The 17,265-nt window shown below is 37.0% G+C and overlaps 1 protein-coding gene across 1 annotated transcript in view; it reads right to left on the bottom strand.

The window, feature by feature from the left end:
- LOC135466901 (tyrosine-protein kinase receptor-like) overlaps window positions 1-17,265 on the bottom strand; it is a 103,098-nt gene that overhangs the window by 64,798 nt on the left and 21,035 nt on the right. Inside the window, exons 2-4 of the mRNA XM_064744654.1 lie at window positions 15,095-15,225; window positions 2,192-2,359; window positions 415-560 (exon numbers count right to left, since the gene is read on the bottom strand). Coding sequence (XP_064600724.1) covers window positions 415-560; window positions 2,192-2,359; window positions 15,095-15,225 — 445 coding nt within the window. The remainder of the gene's footprint in view (window positions 1-414; window positions 561-2,191; window positions 2,360-15,094; window positions 15,226-17,265) is intronic.

Raw genomic sequence — 17,265 nt, forward strand, 5'->3', positions numbered from 1 at the left:
TTTTCCATACAGCTGAATACAGATCAGCCTACAAGGTTATACTACTACTCACTACAGGTGGCAATTGTTCACAAAACTGTGACCAAATTGTTGCCACGTTTCATTACATACTGGCATGTGAACAATGTGTGGTAATCTATTTATTTATTTCATTGATGTTTTACCCCGTACTCAGGAATATGTCACTTATACGAGGGCGGCCAGCATTATGGTGGGAGGAGACCATCCGCAGGTTGCTGGCAGACCTTCCCACTTACGGCCGAAGAGGAAGCCAGCATGAGATGGACTGAACTCACAGCAACCACATTACTGGGAGGCACCCGGGTCATTGCGCCTTGCTGAAGTGTTAACTCCCTCAGCGACGGAGATCCCCCATGTGGTAATCTAGACAGACGCATGTATAACACTACAAACCTGGCACAAACCATAAGGCCCAACTGTCCCTCCAGAATGGTTTTGACTGTCCAGTGGAGGAGGAAGAAAGAGTCTACTGTCGAGCTGAGCATGTGGATTTCTCCCTTTGGGAACTTCTGTATCAGCCTCAATGTACATGTAATAACCTGGAAATGTACAAATGTTTATTTTTTATATAAAAGATTTCTTTCACTGATAAATGTGTTATTTCATTTATTACATTTCAATATTTCACACCCAGGCGATATAACATCACACAAAAAACATAATGTTGAAGCTCGGTTCATCAGGATGATTGGATAAAGCATAAACCTGTATTGTAAAAGTTTAGATTCCTGCCTCACTCAACAATAAGCCATCACATCATACATCAAGTCATTATGTACAATGTTATGCGGTACACAAATCTATGTAATCCGTGAAGGCCTACAGCTAATCAAATGACTCCTTAACATGTTCTGAAACACACATGATATTGTCACAATATAAATAATAAATAGAATATTGCACTATGAAGGTTGAACAATATAAATATTTTTCTTGTGAAATGTGGAAATGATACCTCATTTCATTTAATTTCAATTCCAAATCTCTTTAAAAAAATATCTGTGACATTTAGCCTTCACTATACTTTGCAATATCCTCTATACATTGTTATTATCTGCTTCGGGAGCAGTAGATCCAGGGTCAATCCTGGGTCGAGTCACACCTAAGACCTTAAAAGAGGAAGTCATAACTTTGTTGCTTGGCATTCAGCATGAAGGGGATAGTGCAACAACTGGTTGACCCTTATCAGTATAATGGCTTGGGCGGAGCAGCTTACTTGCCTTCCGTAAGGCATCTCAGTGAAGCAGCACTACATAAAAGAGCAGTGGAAATCTGTCCTGCAACAAGGAGGCACATTACATGCACTCTAAGGACTCCTTCGTCCTCATATGACTGAAAAATTGTTAAGTACGATGTTAAATCCCAGGCACTCACTCACTCACTATACTTTGTTATATTATCCAATTCTTATTTTGCATATTTGGCAAAACAAATGACAAATGATTATTTGTGTAAAAAAATCAAAAAACAGAAATTATCACTAAATTTAAGTGTCAGCTGACAAAGTTTTTCTGCATAGAACTGATCATGTTATTATCAGTCAACATGATCCAAGATAAGAAAATATTACAATCTGACAGTCACACCATATTTATCCACGTGTCATAATTAACATAATTAACGAATTAATTTTCAGAAATCTTGAGTGATAACTAAAAATCTTTCCTAAGATAAGCAAAAGTACTCATACTGCTGTGTCACTGACATATCTATAAAAACCCTTAAAAAATCAATATTACAACTTTTATTTTATTTTTCTTTCTGCTTGAAGCATAATGTTGGTACATTTATCTACATTATTCACTCAATATATCACACGAAAGCAGGGTAGTCACATCTGAAGGCGAAGTAACATTTATTGTGCTTATATCAATGGATTGGAAGTCCATGATAAAGACACCCCCACCACTTATAAGCCATTTGATTTGAGTGATTTGAGGTTTGTTTGGAAGATAACTGTAAAATGAGATCCAACTGGAAAACTCTTAAGTTTTGGCACCAAAAGTAATATTGCATGGCCATAATTATTTGCTCCCAAAAATGCAGCACTTTAGGGGAAGGCATACGGTAGTCTTCCAGGAAGTGTCTTCCATGGGGTGTAAAGGAAAATATCATTCAACACTTCCTACAGCAGAACTCCATCTCCTAACCTGCTCATTATACACCTCACCTTTATCAGTCTGTGACGTATGATCGGCCCACGGTCCGGTGTTCTTAGACGGGGTGGGGCCTCTATTCATCAGCCAGGTCAGCTTACTCTGATTTGTATACGGACCAGAATGCCAGCCACATGTAGAGTTCTCATCAAATGTGCAGTAATGATAAGCTGGCAAGTAATCTACAAAAACACAAAAAAAACAAGCAATTAACAAACTTTTGTTCAGCACCAGATGCACATAAGTGCACATAAACTATTATACTCTGTTTCTTAATAGATGTTGTATTTCTGCTTACGTACAGTACAGGCTGATCATTAGTATAGATTATAAGCATACAATGGGCATATATCTTGCAATACAAGAGTGCCTTTAAGATGGATGCAAGGGGGATGGGGGTTGGAGGATGGAGCCATCTCCAGTGTGTTATGGGCCTTTGTTGTCAGGAGGTTAGCATGCTACCAAAGTAGAACGACTCCGGTGCCCTTCACCAATGCCATCCCTGTGAGTTCATGTTCACCTCATACTGTCTTCCTTTCAACATTTCATGAGGAAAGCAACCTGTGAAGGATGGTCATGGGTCTAAATGTCATATACATGTAAGTGAAGTATTCATAAAACACCAATGAAATGAATAACTAAATACACTGTTTTAATAAGTAATATAACCAGTCACCACCATCATATCATATTAGAAAGGTCTGACCAGAGTGGCTGAAGGTCCGAAATTGATTACAGCAGATCAACATCTGTGAAGAATGTGAAGTTCAGATCTGCCTGTTTCACGACACAAAGGTACATGTGGCTACATAATCTCACTTCCCTGTAAAACATTGTAGAGGGATTTGCATAACAGGGGACATAACTCTGACATACATTACACATAACCTAATCAATGCTAATAACCAAAGAAAACCATACCTGTGGTTAACATGTGTACAGTATACTGTAATGGATCTCAGGTATCACATTTGTTATACCCTTATGGAACTGAGGTTCTTATGGGGTGTATCTGAGATATATCCTGGAGGTGCAAGCTGAAGTACTCGACATGCACGAGGTGTAGGTGATGTGGGTGAAGTAGGCACCAAATATGCAAATTAGCAGCTATATTGTAGCTCTGGTGTACACTTTCAGTTAAGTCCATGTGCAGCTCTGAGGAGAGGTATAGGACATATATGTATACATAAATGTAATTACTCTGTAAATGAACCCAGTCAAAAAGTTATAATTAACCTCTATTCATTAATTTATTTCTCTGGAGTTCTGTGCTGTACTAATATTTCATTTATGTGACAGTGGCCAGCATAATGGTGAGACCATAATGGCCACAGCCCTGGGGACACAGATGACTATGGCTAGTTGCTGACAGACCTTCCCACATGTGGCCGGAGAGGAAATTAACCTTTATAGTTATTGCATGTAGACGTGGTCTCCTATATGGCTTCAATTACAGCTGATCAACTAAATGAACGCAATATAGATTAACATCTACAGGAGAAAAAAATAACCTTTATTGTTATTGCATGTAGACGTGGTCTCCTATATGGCTTCAACTACAGCTGATCAACTAAATGAATGCAATATAGATTAACATCTACAGGAGAAAAAAATAACCTTTATTGTTATTGCATGTAGACGTGGTCTCCTATATGGCTTCAACTACAGGTGATCAACTAAATGAATGCAATATAGATTAACATCTACAGGAGAAAAAAATAACCTTTATTGTTATTGCATGTAGACGTGGTCTCCTATATGGCTTCAACTACAGGTGATCAACTAAATGAATGCAATATAGATTAACATCTACAGGAGAAAAAAATAACCTTTATTGTTATTGCATGTAGACGTGGTCTCCTATATGGCTTCAACTACAGGTGATCAACTAAATGAATGCAATATAGATTAACATCTACAGGAGAAAAAAATAACCTTTATTGTTATTGCATGTAGACGTGGTCTCCTATATGGCTTCAACTACAGCTGATCAACTAAATGAACGCAATATAGATTAACATCTACAGGAGAAAAAAATAACCTTTATTGTTATTGCATGTAGACGTGGTCTCCTATATGGCTTCAACTACAGGTGATCAACTAAATGAATGCAATATAGATTAACATCTACAGGAGAAAAAAATAACCTTTATTGTTATTGCATGTAGACGTGGTCTCCTATATGGCTTCAACTACAGGTGATCAACTAAATGAACGCAATATAGATTAACATCTACAGGAGAAAAAAATAACCTTTATTGTTATTGCATGTAGACGTGGTCTCCTATATGGCTTCAACTACAGGTGATCAACTAAATGAATGCAATATAGATTAACATCTACCGAAAGTCACTTTATTCTTAATTACAATGTCAAAAGGGCTCACCAGGGCCATTTTGACAAGCATGCCTACAGACTGTCACAGACAGGTGGAAGCTTCCACCTGTAAGTGATAATCTGTAGCCTATGAAACAGTTAACCAGTTGACATTTTGATGACAAGTGCTCATGTGTTCTCATGTGTAATCATTATTAACAATCAACAAAACTTGCACAAAAAGTTGTCACCTCCATCCATCAACTTCCCTGTTTTTTTTCCAACAGCTTTATTTATTTAGTTATTTGATTGTTTTCTAGCAAGCAAAAATTTACTGAAGAATTTTTCATGTACGTAATGGCATTAGTATTATGGGTGGAGGAAATCTGAAACGAAAAGCACCAACATTTGACAAGTTATTGACCTGTCACTCCCACATGCGACATACAGACACGTACAACATACTGGTGAAAGACAAGTGGTATTCACCGAATGTTAGACTACCCAAGCGATCACAGTCCATAGCTGACCGTTTATTGTCATCAAACCCCACAAAGAATGAAAGCTTAGAATTTACAAATTCCTTGTCTGAGGCCAATTTTGCAACCACACCTAGGATGTCAAGTGATTGAAAGGCAGGCCTCTTTACCCAGACTATGGCCTATTCCTTACGGCTTATGAAACAGCCTCAGGGTAAGGGCGCACCTGGGTACTGTCTGGTGAGGAAATAAGCCAAGGAGTACCGGGCTTCCGCCTCAATGCACTAGCTGATTGGATGACAGTGCAGACAGCCAATCCCTTAAGGAACATTTCAGCCTCCTGAATTGTGTAAGCGGGTTGTTCACTTGGTTTTCTTTCCTCAAAGGAGGTGATAAAACTAGTGTAATGCAGTTTTAGAGACGGCTGATCATATCCTATTTGGTGAGGCAATAAGGGGATAAGAGAATCAGCTCCATTATTGTGTCATATCGGTACACATCCTGTTGTACACATGTTCACTTCAAACCCAAGCATAACCCACACCTGATTTGCACTGCGTCACAGGATCAGGATGGATCAAAAAGCAAACTCAGATGTTTCAAATACTGTCCGTCATACATCATAAAACAGGAAGTTCAATATGGCACAAAAGCTGATAAGCTGTTTTCGGTTTTTTCTTGGGCAAGGTTTTCAAGAATGCACTATTCTCAACCACATGTGATTTAATAGTTTGAACCAAACATAGCGTGTGTATATCACATGATAATATGTCACATCATTCTAATTTGATATTGCAAGGTTTCTCAGACTCTTAACTGTTCACCAATGAGTCCACTTTGACTGCAAGATTTTATTAACCTTTGAAACCAATCCCTAGCATGCCATTACCAAGAGTGAATTCCAGAAAGCCATTCCCTATTCCAGTCATAATTTGAAATATGATTTTATGGGTTATCTTTGAGCTCTAGAAAATCAAAATACTTATCTCTTCTTCAATGTTATCTCAAAACAAATGCGTCAAAATGTCACATTTCAGTCACAAAAATAAGTATTGTGAACTTTTTTGACAGAAATTTAAGTCAGAATGAATAAATGAATGAACACTTGGTGTTGAATGTTGTACTTCAGTCACATGACGACAAGGAGTCATTAAATGTGTGTGCATACACTGTTTCGTCTTGTGTCAGGGAGAGTCTGCCACCACTGAAGTATCGTGCCGAAGACACCAAACAGGACACCCACCCAGTCACATTATACTGACACCGGGCCAAACAATCATGTTTCCTGGCTCTAACCTCTCTGTACTGAGTGCCAAGCGTGGCAGCAACAAGTACCATTTTTAAAGTCTTTGATATGACCCGACCTGGGTTTGATTTCTGGTCTTTCGGCTTCAAGGCAGACACTCTAACCATTAGGCCAATGTAGCGGTCATTTAAATCAGAAATGGCGTTGTAGAATTGGCTCCAGGAAACATGCTCTGGTCACTATTTGGCAAGTTTTTCCTTCAAGTACATGTCCTTATTCTAATTAAACTCAAGATATATTTTATATCAGTCATACACTTTTAATGATGTGCATTACAAGTCATGTTAGTGTTGATACTTCATGCCCTTTTGTATTATACTGCTAGCAGTTATACTCCTCTGCAGTTCTTTGATCAGCCCACACTGGGATTAACTATGGCAACCCTGCCAAACACACCGACTAATATCTTAACCCTTCCCAGATCTTGCCGTTAACAAATAAATGTGCAGATGAAAAACACACAAGTACAACTCATAAGACAAGAGTCTAGAGCCCTTATCTGATGTTAAGACAAATGTCTAAGAGTCCTTAATCTGATGTTAAAACAAGTGTCTGGAGTCCTTATCTGATGTTAAAACAAGTGTCTAGAGTCCTTTTCTGATGTCATCAACAGTCTGAAGAGCATAGCCATTGGTGACAATACTGTATAACAATACACACATAATTGAACATGGAAGTCTGTGTTATTGATGAATTAAATGATAGTCACACCACCCTAATCCGGGATACTAATCTTTATCCATTAATATGATTCTCGTTGAAGTTCTCGAGACATATTTTTGAGAAAGAACAAAAGAAAAAGCTAAACTACTAAATTATCATATATCTTAAATTATTGCACTTAAATGCTTTTACACAGCTAGGTGAAAATGAATTGCAAACCTTTCAAGGAAAGTGAACAATCAGAGTTTCTCAGTATTCTGAGATTCGACTGTTGTCGTCCTTGCCATGTCTTAAATTAAACTGTGAAATCCATCCTTTTGTCAATTTATCTCAAATAAGGTTTTATTGTAAGTGTTCTTGTAAATGTTTCAACCGTAGACATTCACACCCTTATAATTTAGTAGTGTGTAGTTTGCAGTTTCATCTCTGTAAAGTGTTAATTCACAATTCTGCTGATAAACCAGATATTTTGATGAAAATAGTTAAGAGTATTAGATTGGTGTATTAATGGTGAGTGTAGGTAATGTGTTACAGCCTGAGTGCGCACATGCTGCCCTTGTTCCAGGATAACCCTCTTAAGTAGAGATTTATTGGTTATAAATTCTTCCTCACGGGAGGAGTCACTGGTCCCCACATGATGCGGTGGTCAATGTGGCTTTTATGGTTCAAGGCAGGGTATGGTGAATTACTATCAACTGTGCCTGCATGTGTCCAGGAAATGTCTTTATAACTGGTTGTTGAGTGATTGAAATTAACTGGGTTTCTTTAACAGGATAAGTAATTAGCTACAGTATATTGCCAGCCATTAGTTGTAACACAATTACATAATAGGTGTGCTATTTTGTGCTAATAAGGAACTAATGACTGATGTTGATTTAAAGAACAGATAACAAATAATATTACCTTATATGGCCAACTGTAATAAATGTCATTGCAAAGAAGTCAACCGAATGTCACATGGATTAGTTGCACTTATGTTCAGTCTTTCTGTAATGCAAAACTTCAGTTCAATACATTAAGTACTGAAATCAGGAATTTGGAAATTTAACGTAATTAATATGCACAGAGAGCATCAGCAATGGAACATCCCCCTTGTGGCATTGAGCTTTATATGCATGTAAAACTTATGGTCACAGACATGACTGTGGGCATAGAAAAAAAGACTGAAAGAGCTCCAAAAGGTACTAGTCCAAGGGCCGCCTGGTCACCTTGATACTTTGGCTCTAGATGGCCGTTCACGTGCTCTATAGGCCAAGTACGGACCTTAAAAATCCTCTCAATATAGAGCATCAAGAAAAGACAGTTTTTAAACCCAACATGAGACTTTAATTTCACGATTTGTTTAGGTTCACAGAGGTAGAGATAAGTCCCGAAAATTAAAAAATTCCTGAATTTTAAAGGACCTTCATGACAGAACAAAATACCACGCCAGTAAGTTTTAACACTGTAGGTTGTTCTAATATATATAGTGTATCATTATCTTTGTTCAAAGAATTACACATGAATGGTTTCTGATGACAAGAAAAACTTTTGAAGTTGAGGTACTACAGGTTTGCAACCAAGAAATCCCCTGTAAAGTTTTAATTTTGGGTAAGATGTTATGGGGTAAGCGATCCATGCACAGGCCCTATTATAAAATATAAGCCATCAGGAGACTGAAGTCAGCTGAAGCTGATAGAGATGCTGGCATTTGCAATGGTTTTGCTACATCGCTGTGACATTTGACAATAGTAGCAGAACGCAATAAAATCTTTCCTTTAGTTTCAAAACTTCAGTGTAGATGCGATCAAATTTACAAGTAAGAATTTAGTTTTAAATTCATCCCGATTCCTGTCACTTCCGGTGTTTCATCGTGCTTAATAGCCTCCAAAACATTTTTACGAAAATGTCTTCACGCACCCCTATTCATAGGGCTATGTTGCAATCTTCCAATTAGTCTTGAATGTTTTTCGGTTTTAATTGGCCTCTGCAGCCCGTCAGAGCAGCTACCACTGCCGGATCTGTCAAACAACCACTGCGTTTTTATACACAAGTCCCATTTCCCACAATTTGTTAGAAGCTCACCCGCTGGTCCACAGCAAAGACATATTCAACCAATGAGATGGTATATTTTAGAGTGACATTCTCTGGAAACCAGCATGTGTTGGTATCCACTTTCCTCTAACTTTTACAGGCATGGTGAAGATTGATCAAGCTAAAGATTATAAAGATTATTGAACACCCACATTGTTTATCCTCCAAACTCCAAATCACCAGAGTTTGTATACATATTTAAAGCCTAATTTTTCCTCCTACTGTTAAAGGCTTTCTTATCCCTACTCCTGCCAGCCCAGCAAAAATTTCACTATCCCAGTGCCAGCGCTTACTTCGACCTCTGGGTTCAGATTGATTGTTCAGTTTGCAACCAGTCATTTTAACCTTCTCTTTCAGTCAAGGACTACTCTCAAATATTCAAGCCAGTCTCACTTTTAGATGTCTTTCAGCCTTGTGTCCAATACCCGCAAATCAAAATTCTTATCTGAATTTGACAATTTGTGCCACCATTTCTCGCTTCATCTCTTTGTTTCTTCCTTCAGTGAATGTTACCTCTATTTTTACAATTTGTAAAACCCTCCTTACACAGCATAGGAAAAAAACTGAAATCAAATAAAATAATCTGAATTGACCAGACAATAAGCAGAAATCCGCTTAAAAACAAAAAACAAAAAAAATCATGTCTGAGGTCAATAGTTGTTGTATTTTTTTTTTTTTAGATATACACCCCCTTAACATTTTGTTTATCTTTGATTCTTCATGTAATACACAACACACTAAGTCAAAAATTTGGTAATTTACAATATTTAACATGAACACTCCATATCAATAAATGCAGTACATTTACCACTCCTAACGTTTTGTTTAACACTGCTTTCCCGGTTATTGGACACTGACGCCCAGAGTAAGACATAAGTACAGGCGAGCTAAAAAAAAAATGAAAAGAAGCCTTCAAGTTCATTTTCTCTGAAACTTTCTCGAGTAGCCTTCTGTACCCAAATAATATCGCACTGTTCATTAATTTCTGTGAGTTCGTCAACTTTCATAACTTAGAAATTAGAAATTAGAACTACAAACAAAATTAATTATTGTATAAAATTGGAAAATCTCATGATCTCAAGGGGACCACTTTCTTAAAATATGTTGGAAAAAAACTATAAAGACTACATCACACATCCTTTGTTTGTCTGTTCTAAGGGAATCTCCTCCCACTTAATATCCATGATATTATCGAGTGAGTGAGTCTAAGGTGGGACTCGACACAGGATCCACCACTCCTGAAGCGGATGCTCTGCCGCCCACCACATTTGTAGATTATCTCATAAAGAGTGTACCAGAGAGTCTGACTGAAACTTTGATTACAACACATATATTTACAGAACCAATCTATTTAAACTGGGTGGTTTTCACTTCAGCAAAGATGTTAAATTAAATTTACTTATTACAACTTCTAGATTCAATGGGCAAATTCGACTTTATATTTCAGATTTACCCGTCTCCTACTATCCATTATTTCACCTGTGAATGTCATCTATAAACTTCAGGGCAAAGGTATTTCAGAATAGGTGATGTCACAATTCAACATTAAGTTTTCTTTTCTCATCTCCTCAAATTAAGGTCAAGGAAATATACAGAAAATATGATTCATTATCATAAACTGCATCATAATGCTGAACTGTTCATCATTAAATGGCTCCGAAGAAGACCCGCAGGACTGAAATGTTAATCAGAATCAAAAGAAACTTGGCATCATGCTTAATTACTCCATTTCTTCAACCTTTTTGGATGTTCAAAGGCAATCTTAAATCTTTGGATCATGGTGATAAAGTGTGAAAGCAGTGCCAAAATAAGGGCTTCCCAGAAAATAAAATGTTTCTGTTTGGGACAAGAAATGTCTTCCAGATATGCTTAAGTTATCACCAGATGAACATGCAAAAACGTTTAGGCAATACACTATATTTTATTATGCCTGGATCTGTTGTGTGTTTTATGTATGTTATGCAGTCTCTTTTGTTGTATGTGTTATTGGTCAGTTCTAATCAGGCTTAAACGAATCAGCAAGCCTATTTGGAAATGGGTTGAAGGATATATCTACAATTTTATAGCTCCATTAGACTGTCAAAGCCATGTAAGCAGCGATGAAATACACCTGAAGCCTTCTCCATGGCTGACAGGGCAAACCTGGTATATAACCTAAACATATAACACTGTTTCTGACAGAAATGTTGTACACAAGCTATAAATCTGGGATCAAGAAGCCTCTCTGGGGTCCAGAGGTGAAATGTGATCAACCAACATGTAATGACCTAAACACCAAATGATCTGGATATAGGTGCTTACATGTCAACAAGAGAATGATGGAATACAATGTTTTCGCACTTCTATCTAGACAACATGCCCATTAGTGGAATCCAGGAAGCTCACAGGAAGTCCACTAGGAATACCTTCAACAGGCACCAACGAAGCACAATTCATGCACATACATTCACACACATAAAATGTTGAAGAAATTGTAGTTTTGAAAACAATAATCTATGTCGGCCAAGGAAAATTTACTCCTTTGAGTTTGGTTATGTCATGTCTTCAATTCATCTCTCTATCTTCAATAACTTTCAGTGTGGAAAGTTAACAGACTCCGATAATGTATGTCTCTAGGTTGATTAACATTTTTAACACATTATGCAAACTTGTTATATCTTGTCTACGTTATGAAAACATGATATTTCACTGAATGATAAAAAAGTGCTAAGGTGCTAAATAGATAATTCATCATACTGCAGCCTACATTGCTAATACTGATTATAATATGGAAAGAAATGACAATAATAGATACAAAAGAGAAAAAGTAAAAACACTATAAAAGGCAGTTATTGGGTGGTGTGATACAGCTTAGTAATGTTTTATCTTTCAATTTCTGGCAGGGGAAAGTGTGCAACTTTTTGTGGATGGCAAATAGAGGGATTTGTAAATGTACCTGCTACGACATATATATTCAGGTACATGCCAGGTTGATAAACTTGGTACATACATATACGCATCTGAGTGTCAGTGGTCATCAGGCAAGCAGAACCCAAGCACCCGGTTACACGTTCTTTCCCCTGGTTATTCAAGGGAGGGTTGTGGTCAAGTTCAGTCTGCTCAGAAGCTTAATGTTGTATATCAATCATCAGGAAACACAAGGTGTGGGTTCAATCCCAGGCACAGGCAGTCCTCAATACTTTCCGGCCTCCACTGTGGCAATCAGTGGTTGACAAAATTCTTAAGTCTGTCTAGATGCCTTCATTTAACAGTTTGTTACTGATATCAGAGTAGCTTGTTCTGCAAGTAAATTCTGTTCTGCTAAAACTTAGTGGGCTTAATTCTAAGGAACCAAATAACTGAACATTAATTAACTTTAATGATTTATGTTGTTTTTAATTAATCGGTTTTATGACTGGGGGTAAGCTGGCAGTGTATTACTCATTTACTGTACATACGGTATGTGTAGGGCTATATGGATCCACCACATCAAGCAGCAATTACAAGGTTTCCAAGCAGCTGACTAAAAGGCTCATAGCAATAGTTATAAGTCCTTGTTAAAGTAGTCTAGATTGCATCCATGTTTCAATTTCATTCAGGACGTAATTGAAGTGTCACATAATTATGTCATGTAATTATGAAGTGACAGGGCTGTTTAGCTCAAACCCTCCAATATAGAGCTTTTACTGTTTAACACATCACAAAAACTATTAGCCATAAGCTTTTCACACCCCTAGAGCTCTATCTCCTGTTGTTACAATTTTTTAGAGTATACTTAATGCTTTAACATTTAAATGGTGCTTCATTATTTATTTTTAGTCTGTCATCTTCGGAAAACTGGAACCAATCCATATTAAACCGAGAGCCAAATCAAAGAAACAATGCAGCCTAATGGAGCACAAGTCAATTCTCATCCTCCACAGGGTTAATGTCTCTGATGTAGAACATCTGCAGCCAATATTTCATTAGACCCACAATCATCATTACGCTTATTTGTTTTTGTTAACATATAAAGTTTGAGAACACATACAACCTGAACTGTCACGTCAAAGACATATCAAATACATATAGCCTTAGTGACCATATCTCTGTCTTCATTTCACAGGTCTTGCGTCTCAATAGGTCATCCAGTCAGTAATAGTACTGACTAACACAGTCAGTAATAGTACTGACTAACACAGTCAGTAATAATCAATGATTCAATTTATACTACATTAGCTCTCCCACTCCTTAAGTGGAGGACAGATTGGATACGACAAATGCTGATAATTCTATGCATCCTTTGTTTCAAGGATAGTAACTGACTGAATACAAGATATTCTCCCACAAGCATTATGGTCCTGTGGAGAAGTCATTAGTAAACATTTCTGCAGGGTCGTACCATAACCACATGTATTTTCCAATAGTGTCCAGGTGTACATATGAGTATATTAGCTTCAGGCTAAACTTTCCGTCTTAAAACATATTCTATTTGAGTCCCTAAATACCAAACCAAAAGATATGTTTTACCAGAGCTGAGTCTGATCAACCTGAATTATTAAAAAATGCATGTCATTCCAATATGCGAAATTCAAGCATTAAGAGTTAGTGTTAGTGTTATTGGAGCAAATAAGGTGAACTATTCAAATAATGATACAACCATGAAAAGTTAGAACACTCTCTGCTACCTATTCTGCTCAAAATGATGTTCTTCTTTATGTATCTTAAAGTGTCTTTTTCTCAAGACATTCCAACATATTACTGTATAAAAATGAGGATTTTCACAATTAGCGGCTGGTTAAAGTCAACCCAAAGAAGCACTAGAGTGGAAATTACCTGATTACCTGCTGAATTTTTACAGGTAAGTATTTATTGGTATATATCACCTAATTATCACATTTTTTGACCACTAAAATGCCATTTCTCGGTTAGTATTTAAAATTTATGTTTAAATTTTTTTTAAGATCATGCAAATTAGACTTTCTAGTACTGTGAAACAGTATATTAAAGGTAAATTTATAAAATCTGAGGCAGATTTTATTAGCAGGTTGAAACTAAAGAGAATATAGGAAAACAAAAATAATATTACAAAACTACAAAGCATGCTCTCAGATTGAAGGCAATGGCCAGTATACTTGCAAAATATAATGTTTGCAAAATTTCAGTCACTTCATTAGAATACGATCCATGTAATTAAATGAGCCATTTGTCATGTCCATTATATGTTCCATTTTCTTATGACTGAAAAAATATGTGTAGCTATCAATTGCCAAGTTCTTATGAATACAGCAGTTCATTAACATGTTCTATCTGGACATTCTGCCAGCTGATTACAACGTACAATTTATACCAAAGTATTGATTCGCCTCTCTGTCTTTCATAATGACTTGTGCATTATGGTCTTTAAATAGTTTTCAGATTTTTTTCACTTTTGCAATGAAGAAATTCTTTTTTAACTACATTTTATTGCATACAAAGTTAAAGAAATAGAAGGATTAACTTTGGAACCAAAACATCAGTCACCCATTGAAAAAGACTTTCGTTGTTAAGACCTCTGTAGTTTAAAACTTCACACAAAATACGATTAAATTCAGCCCAGTTGTTTTTGAAATATCACTCTGACGAGGTTATTTCCTGCCTCAGTTTCAAATTACTGAAAAACAGATGAAACAGCCACTCCATGGTTACGTGGTTAATGACCCAGTAGCCTTGAAAACTCACCATTGTAATTGCTGTGATTTCAAGTCCAGCTGAGGTGCCTGGACTTGCTCTCTGGTCGCCGATGGTCAAAGGTAGAGCTGTTCCCGCCCATCATAATGGTGCCCACCATCATATAAGTGAAACATCCATGAGTACAGCAGAAAACACCAATCAAATTAATACATAAATAAAATTAACACCATGGCAGATCTCATAACTTAACAGGATGCACTTGGATTTAGATCGTGTTTATCTGGAAAAGTTCATCTTCACATCAAAACCATAAAACATTAATATTTTACATGTTTGGATCTGTATCACAGTTTCGGTCTTACATCAATTACTTATATCTAAGCCTGTAGAATCACTGTTCAAGATAGCATCACTGTTAAAAATAGCATCCCTGTTAAAGATGACCTCACCTGGGAAACAATCTCTCATGGTTATGTTGTCCACTGCCACGGAACAATTCTCCCCGGTTTCATTTTCGAGTTTCAAGGTGAAGTAAAATGGTTCTGTTTTAAGACCCAATTCCCATGAGGCACTTTCCCACCTGAAAGCAAAAACACACAGATAGAACTAAAGATATATGTACATCTCTCCTGATCTGTAAGATGTATAAATAGAATATTGTTAATCTTGAATCTTTTCAACCACTAAAGCACTTTTTGCAGTGAAAGTTATGCGTATAATTTTTATGAAAATGATGCCAAAACTTATTTTTATTTGACATATTATTTATTTGTTACATATTATTTATACGTAAGCTTCCGAAAACTATGCTAATTATTTCTCTGAACCACATAGTTCTCTCAGAAGATTCCAAAATATTGGTTCCAGAGGTGGTTGAAAAGGTGAAGAATTTGGGTATGTGTTATGGATGGACAATATGAAATACTTTCCTGCATGTCCGTGACAGTATTCTGAACTAGTTAAATTACCAAATTTTACACAGAATTTGATCTGTCATAAAAAAAGAACTAAACTGTGGCGACTGCATTATTAGGGATGATTGCATGATTAGGGATGACTAGAGCATTTTTGTCAACTGTTGGTCTTTGTTGGTCTTTGGACATCCCAACTTTTAACATGAGGCATTTACTTGTACATATACTTATAAAGAAGGGTCTCAGTGCTTCACTTATCAATCTGATTGGGTATTGATTAAGTATTGCATAGGTGGAAGAAACCAGTGAGCCCAGAATAAAATCACCACCCTTTGTTAGGTAGCAGAAAGCCTATTTCATCCACAGCAAAAGTAGCAAAACCTGCATTTGACCCTGGGGCCATATCTGAAAGGAACAGTCAGACCAACACTTCAGTTATCATCAATCAATAAATAACATTAGGAAGTGACTTTAACCTGGAAAATAAATGGAACCTGCCAAGAGTTTTCACAGTTCACCATATTCCTTATCTACACTGCAACCTTTCAACATTTTCTTTCTGCAAATAACAGATTTGGAAAAGGTGATCCATAATGCATACAGACACAGAAAACATGTGTATCTGTGTATAAAAATAAGATACATATACATTCTGAGTTCTACATGCAATACTGTAATGCCTGTTCTATAAAGTCATGAAGCACTTCCATTATTTTTGTATTTTTTGTACATATCACAGATAACCCCCTTGGTTTATTCCATACGTGGCCCGACATCTCAGCTAGGGCTCACTCTCTAACCTAATTCCCTACAGAACAGTACTGTCAGGAGAAAGCTTCATTGGCTTAGCCTCACTGATAAACCAATTGTGACGTACAAGCCTGCAAACATATTGGCAGTTAAAGGAAATTGGGCCTCATGCTTCACATTTTTTGCATCTTTACTTGTGCCGTGATAAAACCGAAAGAGAAAAAGGTGGTATTCAAGCTGCCAGAGCAGCCAAAGGCTGGCACTTTGTCTTGTGAATTTGTTAACAACAAATCAAGTTGTGTGTAATGCGCTGAGTACCAGGAACTCAGATGGTCCAGCAGCCATGTCAACTCAGACAGTAAACTTGTGATTTATATCAACCCATTGTTATTGGCAGCTTATCTTCTAATCGCAATCCTGACAGTATTGGAGCAGACATCCTTCCAATAATTGAACTTTCCCCGCAGCCCTTGAATTCGTCACCAGGAGCCAGGCGTGATAGCCATTTTATGTTATAAAGCCTTGCAGCCAATAAGATGTTAACAGGAGAGGTACATTTCTACTGATTATCAACCATCTGTCTTATTGGATACTGTCATGTCACAAATTCCCTTTAATACAACCTTAGTGCCTTCTGTAACAACTGTATCCAGTAAGCCCTTCTACAATCACACCAATGTCAGGTTTTCTGAAGGTTACTGAGCAAACATATCCCTTGAAATAATGTCCAAAAAGCACTCTTGACAAAGAAGCTGAACAGTTATGTACACCAATAGCCGTACGCTTAGCACAAAAATGTACACACATAGCTGTACGTGTAACACAAAAATGTACACACAAAGCTGTATTGGTGATTTCTGCGTAACTGGCAAGTTAACTACAGACATTCTCTATACAACAATGGTGGTTTACTCTGGTTTCCTTGATCTACTCATAATATAATAATGTCCCCTCCC

This window comes from Liolophura sinensis, chromosome 6 (genome assembly GCF_032854445.1).
Source record: "Liolophura sinensis isolate JHLJ2023 chromosome 6, CUHK_Ljap_v2, whole genome shotgun sequence".
Taxonomy (NCBI): Eukaryota; Metazoa; Mollusca; class Polyplacophora; order Chitonida; family Chitonidae; genus Liolophura; species Liolophura sinensis.